General features: G+C 42.2%; 1 protein-coding gene across 1 annotated transcript in view; it reads right to left on the bottom strand.

Annotated features, from left to right (window-relative positions):
• Window positions 1–13,733, bottom strand: part of MICU1 (mitochondrial calcium uptake 1) — a 205,215-nt gene that overhangs the window by 35,834 nt on the left and 155,648 nt on the right. The window contains exon 10 of the mRNA XM_087701830.1: window positions 6,573–6,681. Coding sequence (XP_087557956.1) covers window positions 6,573–6,681 — 109 coding nt within the window. The remainder of the gene's footprint in view (window positions 1–6,572; window positions 6,682–13,733) is intronic.

Raw genomic sequence — 13,733 nt, 5'->3', positions numbered from 1 at the left:
AGGCTCCAGAGCCGTGATGGCAATAGCAATAGCAGTTAGACTTATATACCGCTTCATAGGGCTTTCAGCCCTCTCTAAGCGGTTTACAGAGTCAGCATATTGCCCCCACAGTCTGGGTCCTCATTTCACCCACCTCGGAAGGATGGAAGGCTGAGTCAACCTTGAGCCGGTGAGATTAGAACCGCTGAACTGCAGATAACAGTCAGCTGAAGTGGCCTGCAGTACTGCACCCTAACCACTGCGCCACCTCGGCTCTATGGCGAACCTATGGCAAGTGTGCCCAAAGGGCTACATGAAGCCATGATGCCTGGCACGTACGGCCTTGCCTTTTGGCCTTTTGGGTTTCTGGCAGGCATATGTGTGTGATGATCAGCTGTCCTTTGCGCGTGCGGCAGAGCCAAAAACTGGTGCGCGCATGCGCACCAGCCACCTGATTGTTGGGCATGTATGTGTGCCAGAAACCGGAAGTTCGGCTTTTCTGGAGTGTGGCTCTGACGAGCGCGCGCACGTACGATGTTTCTACACAACCTTTTTGGTACTCAGTGCTGAAAAGGTTCGCCATCACTGCTCTAGCAGCAGGGGCTAAAACAACATCCGCAGCAACTAGGAAATGCAGCCTAGGAGGTTCCCACGAGAGAGAACATCTTGAGGCCAAGAATGAAATAAGGCCCCCAGCTCTTGTGATAGCTGCTAAATTAAATTTCACTAAGTAGGCGTGCTCTATGCTTCAGTTGTCTTTTATTTTATTTATTTATTTATTAATTTAACTTATATACCGCTTCATAGGGCTTTCAGCCCTCTCTAAGCGGTTTACAGATTTTTTTTCTAGCAAATTGAGTCAGCAACTTGCCCCCACACTCTGGGTCCTCATTTCACTCACCTCGGAAGGATGGAAGGCTGAGTCGACCTTGAGCCGGTGAGATTTGAACCGCTGAACTGCAGATCACAGTCAGCTGAAGTGGCCTGCAGTACTGCACCCTATCCACTGCGCCACCTCGGTCTTCCTCTTCCTAAGCCTTAACTTCACAGTCTCTTTAAACTATCTGTATCATGGGTTATCCTCTGTGTGTAATGGCTCCATATGAATCAGTGGTTAAATCTAAAAATATTTCCTACTGATTCTGTGGGTGTTTGGTGGTGGTGGGTCGTGTGACTGGGTGGGCGTGGCTATGTAGTCATGTGACCGGCGGAGTCGAAAGACAGAAACTCACTTTAACAATGTCCTGCTGGAGCAGGGGGTTGGACTAGATGACCTCCAGGTCCCTTCCAGCTCTGGATTGTTGTGCTCTTTCAAGGTATCTTCTGAAGCTGCATCTAGTGCCAAATTTCCTTCCTCTCCTTTTTTTCTCCCTCCCTCCCTCCCTTTCTTTCGCAGCACCCTCCCAAACTGGCAGGGAAAAAATGCTTTAAAAAGCAGGGGGTGGGGAGGAATCTTCTGACAATCGCCTGGTTCACAGCTGAACTGTGTGATCCGCAGAAGCTCTATTTTTTACTACTGGTTCACAGAACCAAGGACAATTGTCCCTACTGGTTCAGCCAAACCGGGTTGAACCGGGAGGATTTCACCCCTGATATGAATACCTTGCAGAAATGGGGCATGAAATTTTGCATGTCAAAGTTCCTATATAAAGATCCCATCTTTCTGTATTTCCAACATCCACAGCTAAGCATCTAGGCAGGGATCTCCAAACCTGCAACGTTAAGACTTGCGGACTTCAACTCCCAGAATTCCCCTAGCCAGCTTAAAATTGCCAACTTTGGAGACCCCTGATCTAGGGTGAACAGAACTGTGGAAAAAAACTTCAGCACAAGATCTTGGAGAGCAGCTAGTAGAAGTAGCCAATGTAATTAGGTTTAATGTAAGATTTCTTTTCTCAGTGATTTCCAGCGACTGTTCTGCACACACTGACATTTTGCTGAATAGTCTGGCCAGCTGAAACCATTCTTCAACCGCAGTGAAGGAGGCTATATTTTAATTCAACAGAATCAGATCACAGAAGGTCTGGGATGCAATGAAAAAACAGAGCACCTCGCCTGCTTCATTAAAAATTCAAAGCAAAGTATTTATGCAGGTGGATGACTTGGCAAGGCTCAGTGCAAGCAACCTAAAATTTGATTCCTATGCTGATTAGTCTTTTTACTGGCATTATTAGTTTGCATAGCCTTTTAAGTCCACTGAAATCCAAATTTCCCCCTAAAATGGCTTTGGACACGATGCAGCCCTCGTAATTCATGCCTTTTCTGTTTCAGTTCAGTTCAGTTTATTAAATTTATATGCTGCCCTTTTCCCCCGAAGGGGACTCATGGCTGCCTAAATCTCATCCAGAACATATTTCTACTCCTCTCAGGGCGAAATGGGCAAATTCCTTATCTGTGTATAGGGGAGAATATATTAAATAAATCTCGTTCAGATAAGATAAACAGGAAGTGGAGGATTTTCGGTTGTCAATCACATGCTCAGCGATCCATTTTGTATAATTTATTTTCCCAGAAAACCAGGATCCATATTATGGATCTAATAACTGTGCACTAACTAAATACTAAACTTTGTTTATGGAACAGATGCTAGTAATTAAAATGCAAACTTTTTTTTAAACGAACATTGCAGCTTGTTTGATGTGAGCCTTTAAGTAAAATAGGACATTCCTCTGATCGATACTTAATGCAACAAAAATAGAAATGATTGGCAAGGCATAATGGAAACTACATAAAAACCTCTTTATATAAACATGAATATACATACAGTACTAAATGCACCCTTCTGGTTGATGATCTTAACTGGGGTTTATTTGGGGGGGTAGGGCTTATATTACGAGCATCCTGAAAAATCATGCTAGGACTTATTTTCCGGTTTGGTCTTACTTTGGGGAAAGCAGCCAATAGGAATTGGACTGCTGAACATGCTGTCCTCACCACAGTCACCTCTGAGCTATCAAAATCATGTGAAATGGCAACGTTTGTACTTGGAAAAGATGGAAATAGGCCAGTGGTGAAATTCAATTATTTTTTACTACCAGTTCTGTGAGCGTGGCAGGGGAAGGATACTGTAAAATCCCCATTCCCTCCCCACTCTTGGGGGAAGGATATTGCAAAATCTCCATTCCCACCCCACTCTGGGGCCAGTTAGAGGTGGTATTTACTGGTTCTCCGAATTAGTTAAAATTTCCGCTACCGGTTCTCCAGAACCTGTCAAAACCAGCTGAATTTCACCCCTGAAATAGGGCAAAACATACAGACTTAGTTGGCCTCCAACTCTGGATGAGGAATAAGATGGAGGCAGCCCATCAGCCCAACTCCTTAAAGAACAGTTAGCCAAGAATCTCTGGCTTACAGCCGACAATTAATTAATCAGATCTTTATTCTGCCTATCTCACCTAAGACAGCCAATTTGGTCTAATGGTTAAGATGCTAGGTAGAAAGCAAGAGACCATGAGTTCAGCTCCTGCCTCAGCTATGAAAGCCATCTAGGTGATATTGGGCCAGTTATTCTCTCTCAGCCCAACTCACCTCACACGGTTGTTATTGAGAGGAAAGTAGGAGAAGGAAAATGTGTTGTATATGTTCGCTGCTTTGAGTTATAAAATAATAAAGATGGGAAACCAACAAATAAATAAATAACAAGGATGTTTGGATAAACCTTTAGAAAAAAAAATCTAAGTGTTTCACTTTCTAACTCATAAAATTTTTAATTACAACTGGAAGTGTGAAACTGAACTTAAGCCTAGTCACTCATATTTAAAATTGTGTTTCTAAACTAACTTGGACCCAGATTCCTTTTTAGAATGCTCAAAATTCTCTGTTCAAGACAGTACCGTGTTTGCCGAAAATAAGACAGGGTCTTGTTTTCTTTTGACCCTGAAATAAGCGCTTGGCCTTATTACTTTTATTTTTGAGGGGCAGGAGGCAGTGAGTGAGGTCACCTCATGGCTGCTGCTGTGTTGCACTATTTTCGGGGAGGGCTTATTTTAGTGCATGCGCTCAAAAGCCCGATTGGGCTTATTATCTGGGGAGGTCTTATTTTAGGGAAAACAGGGTAATTCCACTTTCTTGATAGACCAACTACATGGAACATTCACATAGAACTGGGACAGGGAAAAAGAAGTAATAGCTGCCACAGCATGAATTATGCAAATGATATTTATATTATTTAAAATCTTCCTGCTTTATAATTCAGTGAAATATCTTTCCAGTGTCTGAAAATCTGCAGCAGCTTTGGGGAAATTGTAACATATGCTACAGCACAAGAAAAACAAGACTCCATTGAACTTGGATGAATATGCTTCATACGATATCACAAAATGCATGAAGTTTATTGCAGACATTGTGCGCACTTGGTGTCAGGATAAGATGCTGCCTGGTGCTGAGAAGACAACATTGAGACAGACAACAGCCAGTGGGGTACGGTATTTGAAGGAGTGGGGCGACCTAAATTCAAGGCCCCCTTCACCTACGGACGCTCATAGTGCTTCTGCACCAATCAACAACCTATTTGGGAAGGTTAATGTAGGTCAGGGGTGTCAAACTCAATTTCATTGAAGCCCACATCAGGGTTGTGTTTGGCATGGCTAGGGTGGGTGTGGCCAGCTTGATGTCATTTGTGTCAGGGGCGCCTGTGGCAATCCAAGTGCCCTGCTAGTGAAAACAGGCTCATGAGCTCCGTTTTCGGCTGGGACGGTCTCCTGCAATCCTCTGCCAGTAAAAACAGAGCTTGGGAGGGTCACACGCGGCCGTTTTGAGCTCTGTTTTCATTGGCAGAGGCACCGCAGGCTGGCCCTTTGCTATTTCCAGGGCAGCCCTGCGGGCCAGATCTAAGCACCCTGCAGGTTGGATCCACCTACGGGCTTTGAGTTTAACATCCCTGATGTAGGTGGAAAAAAAAGGACAGAATATTATGTAAATTGCCTTGAGCTAGTGTACAAAGAAGATATAAATCTAATAAAGAAACAAACAAACAAAATATTTAATACCAAGTGCTGTGCTAAAATCTTTTTCAAGTGCAGTCCACCTTAATTTATCTTAAAGAGTAGCAGGGAGAAAGAGTTTAGGGGGCATCCACAAAGTAACCAAAAGCTGCAATGCAATTACGGTAATCCTGTTTGCCAGTTGGTGCAGTGAGGCTGAAGACTGAGATAGAACCCAGCCAGCGACAAGTATTGACACCCTAGAAATTAAATTAAGAGGATTCTTTCTTAAATACCTTCCATAATTGGATTATGGCCAGGTAACGGCAAAGGTTCCCCTTGCACATATGTGGTAGTCGTTCCCGACTCTAGGGGACAGTGCTCATCTCCATTTCAAAGCTGAAGAGCCACCGCTGTCAGAAGACATCTCCGTGGTCATGTGGACGGCATGACTAAACACCGAAGGCGCACAGAGCGCTGTTACCTTCCCACCAAAGGTGGTTCCTATTTTTCTACTTGCATTTTTTATGTGCTTTCGAACTGCTAGGTTGACAGAAGCTGGGACAAGTAATGGGAGCTCACTCTGTTACGTGGCGCTAGGGATTCGAACCGCCGAACTGAAGACCTTTCTGATCGACAAGCTCAGCTATTGAGCCACAGCGTCACTGAGTCACTAAGCCACTGTGGATTATGGCCAAAATAGGTGCAAAAAACCTCACTGCTCTGGAGTACATATTCACCTCTAGCCTATCAGTATGGTAGAGTCATTGTAATTTTCAAACACACACTCAGTTAACATTATAATTTTATCCATATATACAAAATTCACTGGATACAGAAAGCTAACACATTGGTAGTATAGGTTCACTCTGAATGCTCAGATATGGTGCTTCTGTTGAGAAAGAGCTTTAATGCCTACTTATATTATTTACTAGGGACTACCTAGAATTAGATAGTCAGAGTTACTGTATTTTTCGGAGTATAAGGCGCACTGGAGCAAAAGACGCAGCAAGGTTTTGAAGAGAAAATTTTTTTAAAAAAGTTTTTGCACTCTGCAAACCTCCCCAAAACAGCCCATTTTTCACGAAAATGGGCCCATTCCCCCCCCCTCAAAAAGGCCATGAATAGCCCTTAGGAGGCTTGTAGAGTGCTCCTGGGGGGTGGGGGCAAAAAACAAGCAAAAACTGGTCCATTTTTCACAAAAACAGGGCCGTTTTTTGTCAAAAAAAATGGATAGCCTTTAGAAAGAGTGCTGCTGGGATCTGGGGGGGCAAAACGTACCGTTTTTTGCTCATTTCTGCCCTCCCCAGCCCCCAGGAGCTCTCTGAAAGCCTCCTAAAGGCTATGCATGGCCATTTTGGTGAAGGGGCGGAGTTTTGGGAGGCAAAAAATGCTGTATTCAGTGTATAAGACGCACCCAGATTTTCAGCCTCTTTTTTGAGGGAAAAAGGTGTGTCTTATACTCTGAAAAATACAGTTGATGGATATCTGCTTATAGACTGTAAATGTTATACTGTTGAACTGTTTCATGATAAATTGAAGAATGATTTCATGAAGGGTTTTTAAACATTCAGAATATCACAAAACCTGCACGTTCTAACATCTGGTAAAAGTGAATATAATTGTTTTTATTTTTTTCTTTAAAATATCAGGTGGGAAAATGTTGATTACCTTTATCAAGAGATGCTCCAGCCATGTGGTAGAAACTTAAAGCTGTATCAACATCATTTATGTTTTTCAGGAATGTAAAGAAATTTTCTACTTCCTCAAATGTTAGTCCCTGCAGTGAAGATAAAGAAAACAACATATTTAAAGGGGAAAAAATAAGTAGAAAACAAGAATGCTGTCAATGTATAAATTCACACAATTTCATATTTGCAATCCATTTTTGACTTAGCTATCTTTTCTTGGTATATGAATCCAGCCTATTTCTCTGGGATAAACATCATCATTACTATAATAATATAATCAGCTTCACTTTAGCTCAAATCTTAGCCAATTTTACCAATCCATCAGATCAATTCAAATGGCCTCTTGTTTTTAGCAATGGAGGAAACGAATCTGTTTATTCCTCTAGAAATTTAGAAATATTTAGCTGTCAACTTATTGTATGTCAAAGCATTTACAAATTGAACTATGAACTAGCATGCTTCTTACCTGCTGTTCCTAATTTCTAAAGTATGGTTGGATGCTTATGCAGTTATTTATTTTATATTAGCTGATAACCCAGCATTGCCCGGGTATTTATTTATAGGGGAAAATGTCGGGACCAAACCTAATTTCTAATGTTGGATTTTCCTCCTTACTAGAGGGAGCTCCCTTGTGGAGTACTGTGAAACCATTACCATGGCAACTCCACTGCGCTGCACAGTAGAACCCATTTTACGGTAATACAATAGAAGCCATTTAAAGGCACAACAGGCTGCATCTTAACAGAACACACCTGCTGAGGGGTGTTAGGGATGTCTTACCCCCACTGTATTTTTCCTGTTTGGTAAACGTTTTCACATCTACTAACATCACTTGCAGCTTTACGCTTTCACATACTATACAGAAGGTATTTACTACAGTAGGATCCATTTTATACTACATTTGCCAGAAGTGCCTATTCTAGGAATAAAAACTACAAAAATGTGCATTTTTAATGCCAAGGATGCCTGCCACCTGCCTGAGGAAAAGAATAGTGGTGCCAAAATAGGAGTATCTAAAAATGAAAATGACAAAGTGCAAATAGGTAAAAAAATAATGAAAAACAAATTAGTAAGCCAAACAGAAGTAACATTTTAAATGACTCATTTGATTTTGCTGGATAGAATAGAAAACCAATTTCCCAGTTTGTAATCAATTTGCCACATACAGCTATACTATAGTACGTTGCTTGCAAGATTAAATTATGCTAAAAACGGAATAGGCAGGTTTAACACAAAACACATTTGCTACACATATTCTTGTGGAACAGCTGAGTGGTAAGAAATACTGTTTTTTTTTTCAAGGAGGAAAAAAACCGGCCGAAAGCAGGAATAATTAAGTCTGAATTTCAGCAAGCCGGTTCCGCAGTAGATGATTTGTTTAGTTTAATTAGTTTGCTCTACAATTTGAACACAAACCGCTACTCTTGAATCCTTTCTATGGGTATTCAAATCTATTTAAAGAAACACTAAGTTCTAAACAATTGCTAACAATGCAAGCTACCAGTATGGAACTATGATTTGTATTCATTGTCTCGGATATTATGCAATTTGTAAATCTTCTTGTCGACATGCAGATATTCAATTATTTTCCCCGCGCTTGATGAAAATGAGCAGTTGCTGTGGTGTTGTGAAGATCAATAGCCAGTAAGCACGTAAGCTGTGCAATGCCAATTAGAAAAAGAGGCCACACAGTTTTGCCTTTTTATATGGGAATTCTATTTCTCCTAGACACTGTTCCAAATGACAAGCATAGCAACTGTTAAATTAAGATATTCGAATTTCTAAATAATTATTTTATTTGTATGGCAGTTAGTCAAGAATCTAGGGTGGAGATGAGTCAAGATATATTTGAATGAGTATTCTGGAGCCCTTGGTTTGAAGAGAGAAATAAAAAATAGGTGTCGAATCTGGACTTTTAGAAGATGCAGGATAAAACCTGTGCTTGAAGAGACAGAAACAGCACTTAGTGTTTTAAGAATACATTGTAGAGTAGGGATTTTAACAGGGGACTACAAGACGAGAGCAAAAATGTTGAACTTTCTTTCCATCCCTGATTTAAAGAAAATCACATTCCTTGAGGACAATTAATTTTAGGGGGGGGGAATGCCCCTGAGTGGTGTAATTTGCATGAAAATTGGAATTCCTCAAATTGATGTAGGAGATACCCAGGCTGAGAAAGAAGGCAGGGTCAAATGCTTCATCAGTTTAGGATTGCTACCCTCCTATCTAGTGCTAACTTTGCCTTGACTGTTAGATTAGATTCTTGTGTATAGGTGTTGTTGTTAGTTGCAAAGTCGTGTCTGACCCATCGTGACCCCATGGACAACGTTCCTCCAGGCCTTCCTGTCCTCTATCATCCTCTGGAGTCCATTTAAGCTCACGCCTACTGCTCCAGTGACTCCATCCAGTCACCTCATTCTCTTCGTCCCCTTCTTCTTTTGCCCTTAATCTTTCCCACCATTAGGCTCTTCTCCAGTGAGTCCTTCCTTCTCATTAGGTGACCAAAGTATTTGAGTTTCATCTTCAGGATCTGGCCTTCTCAAGACCAGTCAGGATTGATCTCCTCTAGGACTGACCAGTTTGATCACCTTGCAGTCCAAGGGACTCGCAGGAGTCTTCTCCAGCACCATAGTTCAAAGCCCTCAATTCTTTGGCGCTCAGCCTTTCTTGTGGTCCAACTTTCACAGCCATAGATGACAACTGTAATGTGTATAGATAGCATTTAATAAATGTGAAGTGCTTTGAACTAATCTCCTGTTCCTAGTTACTTGAGTCTGACAATTAATTTGAAAAACCAAAGGAACCCTACATGTAATTAAGTTAGAATTAGGTTTGGTCCTATATTATCTAAACCAGTGTTTCTTAACTTTGGAAACTTTTAAGATGTGGAGAATTCTGGGAGGCAAAACAAAGCAAAAATAGGTTCTGTCCTTTGCGCTTTGTAATCAAAATATGGGATAAGATATTAAAGTAACATTTAAAGAGAAATATGATTATACAAAAGAGGAGAAACTTCTGTTTTTTAAAAAAAACAAGTGGAGAAAATACAACAATTTTAGTAAGTTTTAGACATCTGAATTAACTGGTGTAAAGGAATTTAGGGATGATCCTGGACGTGGCACGACAAAACCACGCTCAACTAAAGCGCGCCCGATTAAACCGCGTCGCTGACGTCATCAACAGGGCGACAACAGCGAGCGCGGAGAAAGAAGGGTGCTTTAAATAGCGCTTTGAAAGCAAGCCGATTCAAGTTAAGGTAAGGGTTAGGTTTAGGGTTAGGTTAAGGGTTAGGTTTAGGGTTAGGTTAAGGGTTAGGGTTAGGTTAAGGGTTAGGATTAGGTTTAACGTTAGGTTAAGGGTTAGGTTTAGGGTTAGGTTAAGGGTTAGGTTAAGGGTTAGGTTTAGGGTTAGGTTTAGGATTAGGTGGGTTAGGTTTAGGTTTAGGGGTTAATTTTAGGTTTAGCGTTTACAGCGTGCTTTTTTCTCCGTGCTGTTGTCGCGCTGTGATGATGTCAGCTACGCGGTTTCGTCGAGTGCCCTTTAGTCGAACGCGGTTTTGTGGTGGAACCGATCCTGGACTGAAACTGCTGCTAAGGGGGAAGCAAAGCACATGCCATTAAGGAGAAACTTGGAGAAGCGATGTCACAATCCAATATTTGAAAGAAAGGTGAGAAAGAAGTTCAAAATAACTACCTAGATTTTGTTTGGTGTAAGATGAAGCAGAGAGAGAGAGACTGGCTTTCAGGACAGATGTCACCCATTCAAGGTAGGCCAGTTCAAAAAAAAGACACATCGAGGATTTCAGGAATGCTACTTTATTGTTGCATCATCAACAACAACTATCCAATGACTTAGTGCAGTGAAGGCAAACCTTTTTCATCACTGCATGCCGGAAATGGCACGCAAAACCATCCCGCAAAGAACGTGTTGCCTTGCTGTCTTTTATGCACATGGGAACGCCAAAAGAGCAGAATTTCATTGCCCATGCGTGCACCAGCACCAAACTTCCGGTTTCCAGCACATTGTGCGCCTGATGAACAGCTGGCTGTCGCACATACAGGCGCTAGAAACCCGTAAGCTCAGGTGCCAGTGCACACATGCATGGAATGCTGCCCTTCCAGGTTTCGGCACTCCTGCGCCACGAAGGCCAGCTGGCCAGCATGCGTGCAGCCACAGGCGTGCAAAAGAGGAGCCAGTGAGGCCACACATCCCATGCAGGATGGCCCCGTGTGCCGCTTCTGGCATGCATTCCATAGGTTCACCAACATGCTTGGTGTATTTCTTATCTCTCCTTTAAAAGTTCTTTCAAATCTTCCTCAAGGCCATCTCTAAACTCCTTTACAACCGGAACAGAAATTTAATAGCACGGATGACTTCCAGATACTGGATAATAATGAATGAGTCCACACTATCTTCACAGCTAAAGCACGCAGAGCATGTCAATGCTAAAAATGACTTACATAAGTTGCTCAAGAGAAGATCATCTTTCTTACAAGCTATTAATAAAACAAAGTTCAGAGGAAACCGTTACGAATCAGAGAAAATACTTTTAATGGCATTATGAAGTTAAATGGACTTGCTGAAGAACTGAAATTTGCCTGAACATTCGGGTTGTCCAATCATGATTTAAAAGGAGTCATTTTTGCCCTGAATATTTCACTGCAAAATTATTCAGGCTAAGAGATGTTGGATAGAAGGATATATTGCAGTCATTCTGTGTCTACTAGCTTGATCCGATAATCCCCAAACTGCCTGATAGCAATCCAGCAAATGGAGCTTGTGCTGGCAGTCATTTTGATAACTGGAGCTACGGGCCAAGATATCTTTAAAAAAAAACCACAATGCTGGTTAAACTGGAAGGAACCTGATTTATGCCCTTTTCTATTGCACCTGTATGTTTGGCATGCTTGCTTGTCAAAATATATACTTTTACCTTTTCTTCCAAATATATACTTCAGAGCACACAGTGATTAAATAACATGGAGGTTAGTTAACCTATGGAGTTAAATGTGTCTCTTGCTGTAGGAAGGAATTGCTTTGGGTCAGGGGTGTCAAACTCGATTTCATTGAGGGCCGCATCAGGGTTGTGATTGACCTTGGGGGGCTGGGGTGGGCATGGCCAGCTCGACATCACTTATGTTGGAGGCGCCTGTGGTGGCCCGAGTGCTCTGGCAGCGGAAACGGGCTCCTGAACTCCGTTTTCAGCTGCGACAGCCTCCTGCAACCCTCTGTCAGTGAAAATGGAGCTTGGGATGGCCACACACAGTCCTCCCGAGCTCCGTTTTCACTGGCAGAAGCACTGTGGGCCGCCCCTTCGCTGTTTCCAAGCGCAGTCCCACGAGCCAGATCTAAGCACCCCGCAGGCTGGATCCAGCCCCCAGGCCTTGAGTTTGACACCCCTGCTTTGGGTGGTTTTCAAGCAGAATTCCAGGGATTCTTCAATGAGATTTAAACAAAAAAAATGATGGTCACAAGATGCTGCTTAAGAGTCTGTCCTTAGAGGGGAAATTTATACAAAGTCAGAATGTTTTCAATAGTGAGAGGGTCAATTAAAAACTGAGTGGGTGTCCTACAATCTATCAGAAATTCAGACTCAGCAATATGGAGAGGTGCCTGAGGGTACCATGTGCAGACAAATTCATTGTGAAAATTCACTCTGAAGTAAAAACGCCAAAAAAAAGCACCTTGGACTTAATTCTCAGCCTTTGTTTTAATGCTCAGACTGCAATCATATTTTTCCTGGGAATACTTTCTCATGAACATGGTATGAATTGCTTCCAAATAAATATGCTTAGGATCACACTATTCATAGATTCATAGATACTTAATAATTTCTCTCCCTCACCTTCTCTTTTGTTCTAAATCTGCAGTTCAACTCCTAACTCACTCCAATGGCTACTGAAAAGTATATATTCTCAGGACAGAAAAGAAAAACAGACATTTAGAATATCAAACTAAATATAAAATATGGTTGTAAATATATAGGTTAGGCCAGGTTAGGAAAAAAAACAAAGCAAAACTTTTTTCTCCAAGTAGTACACCATTTAATAAAGGTAAGGTAGAGATTCTCTTCACACATATGTACTGGTCATTCCTGACTCTAGGGGGCAGTGCTCATCTCCGTTATAAAGCCGAAGAGCCAACGCTGTCCGAAGACGTCGTACATGTGTCCGGCATGACTAAACACCGAAGGTGCACAGAACGCTGTACTTTTCCCAACAAAGGTGTTTCCTATTTTTCTACTTACATTTTTTACATGCTTTCGAACTGATAGGTTGGCAAAAGCTGGGACAAGTAACAGGAGCTCACTCCATTATGCAGCGCTAGAGATTCGAACCACCGAACTGTCGACCTTTCTGTTCGACAAGCTCAGCATCTTAGCCACTGAGTCATCGCATCGTCCCTCACTCCATTTAATATCAAACCACAAACTGCTTTCCTTTAATTTTAATATCCTGACTCTGAAAAAGAATAGGTTGTAATTCCTTTTAGTACATCGGTCTTCTCTTATTGAGGCTAAAGATATCTAACTCCCCCCTCTCTTCGCAGGGCTCAAGTTTCTGTTTTCCTGAATATCTTTTCTGCCCTTTTCTGAATCAGTTACAGTTCTTCTGAATTAGAAGTGTGGAAAATGTTCTGAAATCAAACCTTTTCAAGCTTGAAATGGGCTTTTTCAATGATTCAGGAAGTGTTTTAAGCTTGGAAACAGGCCCGATTGAGGTTGAAGCATTCACAATAGTTAAAGCAACTACTTCAAACTTAAGTTTCTGCACCTCATTATGCTGCACTTTTCTTCAATATGGTATCTGAGTAAAGCAGAAGAAAAGGGAACAATGACTTCCCATGCATTGGAAGCAATACCTGCGAGACCGCCTACTGCCACATTCCTCCCAATGGCCGGTGAGATCCCACAGGGTGGGCCTCCTTCAGATGCCGTCAGCCAGACAATGTCGGCTGGCGGCTCCCCGGAGGAGAGCCTTCTCTGTGGCTGCTCCGACCCTTTGGAATGAGCTATCCCCAGAAATCCGGACCTTACCCACTCTCATGGCCTTCAGAAAAGCTGTGAAAACCTGCCTATTCTGGCAGTCCTGGGGCTGTTGACCTCATTGTTGAGGCCCAGCCCCGATCATAACGAATGTAT

This window comes from Thamnophis sirtalis, unplaced genomic scaffold, assembly GCF_051295495.1.
Source record: "Thamnophis sirtalis isolate CommonGarterSnake01/CBP01778 unplaced genomic scaffold, rThaSir2_p1.2 scaffold_15, whole genome shotgun sequence".
Classification (NCBI taxonomy): Eukaryota; Metazoa; Chordata; class Lepidosauria; order Squamata; family Natricidae; genus Thamnophis; species Thamnophis sirtalis.
The sequence above is the reverse complement of the archived record's forward strand: the minus strand, read 5'-3'. Positions and strand labels throughout refer to the sequence as shown.